The sequence below is a fragment of the Pavona decussata genome, unplaced genomic scaffold (assembly GCF_977016875.1).
Source record: "Pavona decussata unplaced genomic scaffold, jaPavDecu1.1 SCAFFOLD_136, whole genome shotgun sequence".
NCBI classification, from domain to species: Eukaryota; Metazoa; Cnidaria; class Anthozoa; order Scleractinia; family Agariciidae; genus Pavona; species Pavona decussata.
Window position 1 is genome coordinate 197,318 of NW_028145549.1, and position 7,958 is coordinate 205,275.

General features: G+C 39.1%; 1 protein-coding gene across 2 annotated transcripts; it reads right to left on the reverse strand.

The window, feature by feature from the left end:
• Positions 1-221: 221 nt before the first annotated feature.
• On the reverse strand, positions 222-7,672 carry LOC146467407 (uncharacterized). 2 transcript variants are annotated; one of them, XM_085125903.1, is made up of 8 exons: positions 7,619-7,672; positions 6,504-6,569; positions 4,311-5,536; positions 4,070-4,114; positions 3,512-3,548; positions 3,226-3,300; positions 2,695-2,731; positions 222-2,146 (listed from the first exon to the last, which is right to left on the reverse strand). In XM_085125903.1, the coding sequence occupies exons 1-8, from the start codon at positions 7,658-7,660 to the stop codon at positions 1,140-1,142; spliced, it is 2,535 nt and encodes an 844-aa protein (XP_084982029.1). In that variant the 5' UTR covers positions 7,661-7,672; the 3' UTR covers positions 222-1,139. The 2 variants fall into 2 exon arrangements, with proteins under 2 accessions (XP_084982029.1, XP_084982030.1); XM_085125904.1 differs by having other exon boundaries at positions 223-2,146; positions 3,512-3,545.
• Between the last annotated feature and the right edge of the window lie 286 nt (positions 7,673-7,958).

A 7,958-nucleotide genomic window follows, 5' to 3' on the forward strand; every position in this document is an offset into this window, starting at 1 on the left:
TTTTAAACGTGACTAGCGATTGATCAAAATAAATCATGACCCCAACCTAGCCTAAACTGAACCGATTTTGGACTGGCTGCACATGAGCAGTGGCTGAACCAAGGTGCAGAGAAATTAAGCCAACATGATATTTCAATTTCATATTGGTGGTGATGATTGGGTTTTCACATCAGCAGTTACAAGTGACAAGTTGTGTTAGGGTTAGGGTTAGGGTTACATTCGCCAAGCTAAGCAGGTCTGGAGTAGCTAAGTAACCACACAAACCTTAAAACGTCATTTGATAACAACAGAATTTTAATTTCCAATTTTAAACATTAGCGATTCTTGTACACTGTAAGCTTGTACTGCTAATCAACGAACAGTTCACTTGACCTAAATTTTGTAAAAAATCGATACTAACGTTGTTGCCTTCTAAAACGGATAGGCAAGTAACAGTAACTGAACAGATTACATGCAACTTGTTTTTGTGCCAACTTGAATGTAAAACTTTAGTTAAGATCTACCAGTTTAAGAGGAGACATTACAAGAGGTATAACTGAAACTGATGGTTTGAAAAGATTGTTTGTACTTTACTATGAAACATATGGCAAGGATCTGGTGTCATTAAATGTTGATTCTAATCACACATTAAACTACACTTAACAATATCAACTAAACGTTTTAAAATCTTCAGCACTCTTTGTCTTGGAATATTATAAAATCCTTCATTTATTAGTATTTGATCATACATCTGGCCCTGGTTGCTCAAAGAGCGGATAACTTTACCAAGTGGATAAGATAAGTCGATGTCCAGGGGGGTTTAGGAGAGCATTGTATCCACTGGATAGCTATTATCCACCAGACAGAGTTATCCGCTCTTTGAAAAACATGAACCTGGTAGAGGGCTTCTAATGAGGGACTGCTTTTCTGAGCAACTGAGGTTCACTTAAGCCTTGTAAAGAAGGAAAACATTGCCAATGTAATTTCAACATATTACCATGTTTTGGGGAAAACATCATTTGTCTACTCCATGAGGAATCACTACTAGAACTTTAACTGAAAACAAAGGTATGTAAAAAACAAATCTTTCAATTGTACATGTACATGTACAAAAGATTTGTGTCATGTCTTGTTTTACTAGGTTTCTGCTGTGCATAAAGTTAAACGATGTTAAATGTCCAGGATTCCTTCTGCCTTAGAACATTATTAAATTCTTCAGCCATCTCGTTGTACAGCTGATAGGTGGATGGAAGTTCTAATGTGGGACCACATGTGTGGGCAATTGGTCTTCTTGCCATTCCGTCGATAGCTGTAAACGACACTGATATGTTATCTGTCACCAGTGCATCACTCCCGGTCACAAATTTCAGGAACATCTTTAAGGATGGCCCGTCCAAAGATCTCACAAACTTCTTCAGGAAGTCATAACTCTGTTTTTCAGCGTCATTGGCAGGTGTTGCCCTCAGGGCTTTGATGACCTTCTTGGCACTGGGCTTCATGTCAGAATACAGCTCCCTCATCCCTTTAACACTGTGAAAGCTCTCGTGCATTTTGAGAGTGGAAACAACTGAAGCCCAACAGTTGGCAATGTAACGTGGCCTTTGGATCAGTTCCTGGTGGGCCAGTTCCACAATGATGGTCCTGATAGTTGCATCAGTTGGAAGCCTGAAGCATTTGTAAGTTGAAAGAAACTCCAGCAGGTCATCATCTTGGCAATCGGGGTTATCTGCTAAACTCTTCTGCAGGACCTCGCGTTCATCAGATGTAACATAGTTGGAGAAGGAAGAAAGGAGCTCTTCCTCATGAACTTCATCCTCCCCATGTAAGCAGGAAGCTAGGAAAACTGGCGAAAGGCATATTGGAATATACCTGGAATACTTGAAGCCATATGTCAGCACACGACCTATTGCCTCCCACTCAGACTTTTGATGATCGTGACGTATGCACGGAACTTTCTCTACATCACCCAGAGTTAGAGAGGAGAAAATGGACTGCCAAAATGTTGAGAAGATGTCTCTTTGAACACCTGCGCCCACACCTTCTTCTTCTCTACCATGGTCATCAATTATTTTCCACTCAATAGGTTGCTGTAATATCTCTGGATCGGAGAACAATTTTATCAGATCTTCCTTTAGCTGGGTTCGGTGGACTCTCACTACCACAGGCCCTGTAAGACAATAATAAATTGTGAATCAGAATCTTCAATTACCATTGTTTGTTCACTTAAAAGCCATCCTAGTTAACATGCAGCAGAGGTATAACTGTACAAAGAGTAAGAAAATGATGCCACTCATTTCCAACATGATGGTTTTCATGAAAGACAGTCGGTTGTGCTTTTTTTCTTTGAAATTGAAAATGCTTTAAATCAGCTCCACTTTGGCTCAGACACTGGTTATCATGTGCTAAAATAGAGGATATTCATTTATGGAAAAATATCTATTTCAAGTAAAAATTGTGAAACAATTCTCTGTAAGCCCAAGTAATTGAACCAACTTAATGGTTTGCATGTAAATTGGGACACTTGCAATGCTTGTTTTAGGTGTCTGTATTGTTTACCTAGCTAGCTCACCCACATCAGAATACTGTTGATAGGTTTACTCGTTGAGGCACAAAAGGATATCACATCTTCTCAAAAATGGCAACTGAGTTCCAATCCATGTTCCTATGGAGCTATGCTATAGTGCCTCATTACAGCTGGATACAAATGTGTCTTACCTGATGGCAAATCTGCGGCTCTTCCTTCAAAGCCCTCCTTCAAAGAAAAATTGCGTTGAAAGATTAATAAAAACAACAGGTGCTTCAAATAATGATTTCCCATAAGCGCCCACCTGAGAGCCTGACACCTTAAGTGGTCGTTGACAAATGGTTCAACTGTACTTTCAACTTATTATTTTCAACAATCCCTGTAGAGAATTGTGCAAATATTCTTGCAAAATATCATAAACAACAAACTGTTCAATTTTGTAAATATATAAAAACAGATTCACAAGAAAATAAGAGACAAGTGGGCCAGAAAATGTTAAGTGACAGCTGATCCAACTTTTCTGAATCTGTGGAGGTTACTTGTAGATTAATATCAAAAGTTCATCTGCACACTAGGTAGGAAATTCTCAACATTTTCAATTGGCCAGCAAATCTCTTAATTGTGCTACATGCAATACACTAAGATTGCCTCGTCGTTAGATGTAGTTACAAGGTTTGCAGACTATGGTCAGTATACAAAGAGACAGATAATGTTGCTCATACCTCAGCAGGTACAGACATTCCCTGTGACTCTATAAATTCATGCAGATATCCTTGCCTGAATTGCCTTCCAGGAGTCTGCAATCATATAAATATGTAGGCAGTCACTAAAGCTGCTAACGAACTTAACTTGCAATAAAAAATGTTCAAACAAAATACTATAAATTTACTGTAAAAGGTAAAAATATCCAGCACATAGCAAGGGTTTGAGAAAGTACACGTGTTTAGTTACAAATGAAGCTCTTACAGGTGTATTTGCAATAATGTGTGATGGATAATGCATACTTACAGAAAACGTCTCTGGTCTGGTAGTGTTTTCTGTTCTGCTGAATAAATTCATCACGATTAGCGTTCCCACATTCTCCTAAAGCAGGTATATATTGTTCGAGAGAACCATAGGCAGTAGAGATAACACAACAGGTTAGAATAGAAATCAATAGCATGCGAGTGATGGTTGCGTCCGCCATTGCTCCCATATAAGCGGTAGCCGCGATCAAATTCAACAGCGGTTTCCAGAACTACGCATTTGGGAAGTCGGGAACTCAGGAACTCAGGAACTCAGGAACTTAAGAACTCAGGAACTGAGGATGGCCCCTACAGGGCTCCGTACATTTGAGCTTTAAACCAATAATATTTAGATGTTAACAGGAGATGGGTTTCTTGCTAGGCCGATTCTCAAAAATATGCCCTAATAATTAGGGCATTATCTAATTATTAAATAATTAATAATCACTCACGTATTTTTTGAAATTTGCATTTAAAATTTTTGCTTATGGCTGGAATTAAGCAATGGTATTTTCAGTTAATGAATTCTTGAATTAGTTGAAAGTAAGTTTCTCATACTTACGCATCATCTACCATCAGTTGGCTGGGTACATGCTCAGAAATAGACCTGCAATAAGGAGAGTATATTGTTGGTATAGAACAAACATTGAACAGAGCTTGAAAGGCAGCTGGCGTTGAAAGTAAATCCCAACATATGTATAACGCTAGGTTTAACTAAAACATTCAACCCAGGTAAATGGTAGCTGTCATGATAGCTTGAGAGAAAAGGTAAGGTGGGGATGTTTGACAGCAAAACAACTTACAAATTATCATTTCCCATAGTATTTGGGTTGCCACTTTCCAGTGCTGGTTTTGGGAATTCTTCGTTTTGTTCCAGCCCGGGAAACAAGTCCTCCAGGGTGTCATCGTTTCCTTTATCAGGACATCCAAAACCTCTGAACTGAATTTCACTATCAGCCAAGGACAAAGAGGGTGTTTCGTTTGAAACGACCATGTAGATCATACTTCGGTCCTCAATTGGATTGATTGGATGTAAGAGCAGTCCAAGAACATCATAAAGACTGAAGTTTTCAGGCTCTTCACACAGCGATCCTGCCCAATCATACACTGATGACATCATGGAAGATGACGGAAATCTTCTTTCTTGTACTCCCATGGTGACATGACGAACTTTTACTGTAACAAAACACTCCGTAGGTTCAGGTGGAACCCTAGCCATACGAGCCTCTCTGAGGTCTGTTTTCCGCTTCAAATTTTGCATTTCTTTCTGTAGGGCATCCTCTCGACTCTGTCTTTTTGCAATGTCTTTACACAGCGAGTCTTCATATTCTTTATCTTGGCTTTGTTTCAGAGCAGCTCGTTCTGAAGGAGAGCCTATTAAGGCCTCTCTAGGTTCCAACATGGGCATCAGGTCATCACCACTGTCATCAGCATCACAGTCAGTGTCGTTACGTTTGGTGCGTAAATACAATCGTACTGTCTTTGCCTTATGTGCTTCTATGTAGTTCCTGATATTAAATGCAATTTCCCTGTCCCCTGCTTCAATAGTAAGCCCAACCTCTTCATCTCTGAAATTGGCGAGTGAGAATGACATGTCCTCCACCCGTCCAAAAATGCTTTCACCTTTTGGGAAGAACAATGCTTTCCCCTCTTGTATCAAATCTAGCCGGTTCGATGTTGTAGGCATAGAGATTGTTCGGGTCCCTCCTCCTTTAGCCAGTGGGACAAGAACAAATCCTTGTGCATGACTTTTAAAGTGTTTCCATCCCAGCTCAATTTTGCGCGACTTTTCAACTGCCTTCTTCGATGAAAGATCACCTGCTGTTTTTGGTTTCTTGCCCTTCTTGCGGAGAAAGGATTCTAGTAGGGTCCTTTTCTTTTCTTTGAATTCTTTACCTTCCCCGGATTTATCACTTGTCTCACACTCTCTAGCACAAAAGGCTTTCAAACTCAATCGGTCTCCAGCCTGTTCAAGACCAAGTTGTAGAAGAAAGTCATCGCTTGCATGCGCAACAGCTGAAATGTCCATCTGTGAAAAAATATGACAACGAAATAAATAAGATTGTAACGGCATACTAAGTTTAAAACTGCCAGGATTTAAAACATCGATCCAGACAATAGCCCAAATTAGCGTGGGTGTGGGTGATTGTGAGTCTGTGTCATGTGTGTCTGTGCGTGTGTGGAAAGGGTCAATGGAACACAGGATTTATGGTGCTTTTAAAAGCCATGCCCTGCTTTTAGGCCTACGAGATATTCGTGAGCTGATTAATTGTTTAAAAAGAAGAGCTGATGTTGTTGTGAAATACTAGTTACCAGTCTTTATAAGAGCACGTGCTCGCGCAGTTATGTATTGCCTCGATCTAATGAATAAACCAGAGTTGTAATTTGTACAGCCATTGTCAATGTGTTCATTTGTAGACGGGAATACAAAAGCATAACAGATGGTTGGCATGGAAGGGATGGTGCTGAAGGAGGCTTATGTCATGGCACAACATAAGGAGCTTTCTCTTTTCATTTGTAAACAATATTAGCGAATATGTTTGCCTATTATTGCACCCCAGTTAACCTAGGGCAACAAATACATGGTGCAAGATAAAACAAGAAACTTCAGAAACCCAGGAAAAGATTGTGTTTCTCCAATTTTGATAGATGTAGCTAGGCTAAAAAAGGGTGTAGTTGCAGAAAATTTTAAACAGAAATCAGCAAAAATTAGCTTTCCAGCACATTTACCACCCTCAAAATGCATAGTAATAAAAACTTTTACATGATGCCTTAAGCTTGTTGACAGTTAAGGTTTCAGACATCGAATTTTATTGGAGCAACTTGACAATTAGAATTCCCATAGAAACACTGTATTTTACACCACATTTCCACTACTTTCAGAATGGTGGCCACAACCTAAAAACCTTCTATTGGTCAAGCATGCAATACATTTTCTTGTTTTTCCATTCTAATTTCAATCACTACACACTTAATCTAATATTTCTAATCAATACCTTCTCAACTTGAAATCTCAATATAACAGATTCATGCAGCCCTCTGGTCCTCAAAAATGTGCATACCTGTGTAGCCAAATAATTCTCTAGATTACGAAAAAAACTCCATCAGAAGTAAACTGTCGTCTCTTAAAGCAAATTAAGTAAACATAGTCTGGGACATCATAATAGGCCATTTTACATTTGTGTGCTTAGTGATCTGGTCTTGAATTGGAAGCGAGGCTGGGGTTGACCTTGTTTTGATACAGACCTCACTGCTTTTCATATGTAAATGCAAATAGTTAACATAAGAACAGCATGATCTGCATATGAAAAGCAGTGAGGTTTCTATCAAAACAAGGTCACCCCCAGCCTCGCTTAGAATCCAAGACCAGGTCACTTAGCACACAACTGTAAATAGGGCTATTGGAGATGGTGGACATTCTCACACCTCTTTATTTGTTTATTTTTTTACAGACTACAAGGAGTCCCTCTTTTCACTTAAAGGAATAGTTAAACGAGAGAAACATTTCGGCGGAATGTGCTAAAACAGGGCCTGCTCGTAGTCTACTATACCTAGTGTATGATACAGAATCTGGAGAATGGTCCAGACTCAAATTATTATGATCCCTTAAGGGTGCAAAACAAATAAATGGTTAGACAGGGTTTTTTCCTTGTAAAAGCTTAGTATAAAGTCTGTTTACAGTAGGTATTTTGAAGTAATTTTGCAGCCGTTTTCCCTTAATTTCTGTAAAATTTCAGTGATCCATATACTGGTTGACATTTTTATACAGCAATGCCTAAAGCAATGCATGGTACGTACGGTTGCATGTTCACAGTGAACGAGGTAATCTGCAGACCCATTTCAACATATTTAAACCATACTCGGTAACAAAGCATATAATTATTCGAAAGGAATAATCGTTTCCTTAAATGTCTTTTCATTTCCCTTTCGATCGCAGGTCCATTATGTCTCGTTATGAATTGGAGTAGTTCGCACAACCTAAGTTTATTCGATCGAACGATTTCGATACATGACGATATAGCGCCCGGAAACTAAACATCGCAAGAAAGACAACACCAGGAAAACGAATATTCTATAAAAGATAATTAAAAATGCCTACAACAATGTTTACCTTTTCAAGTGCATGTGACGAGTTGTCCATGTTTGCCGCCATGTTTCACAGCACTGACCGCTTAGCGGTCAGCGGCCTTCCAAAAAAAAGTCAGGAAAAAAGTCGGGAAAAAAGTCGGGAAAAAAGTCAGGAAAAAAGTCGGGAAAAAAGTCAAGAAAAAAGTCGGGAAAAAAGTCAGGAAAAAAGTCGGGAAAAAAGTCGGGAAAAAAGTCAGGAAAAAAGTCGGGAAAAAAGTCGGGAAAAAAGTTGGGAAAAAAGTCAGGAAAAAAGTCAGGAAAAAAGTCAGGAAAAAAGTCGGGAAAAAAGTCAGGAAAAAAGTCGGGAAAAAAGTCGGGAAAAA

Bases quoted from the DNA above. Each gene is read 5' to 3' on its own strand.
- LOC146467407 (XM_085125903.1), bottom strand. From the start codon at position 7,660: ATGGCGGCAAACATGGACAACTCGTCACATGCACTTGAAAAG. The intron at 4,115-4,310 runs GTAAGTTGTTTT...TCCTTATTGCAG, and splicing joins ACTATGGGAAATGATAATTT to GTCTATTTCTGAGCATGTAC. The intron at 2,732-3,225 runs GTATGAGCAACA...TTTTCTTTGAAG, and splicing joins GAATGTCTGTACCTGCTGAG to GAGGGCTTTGAAGGAAGAGC.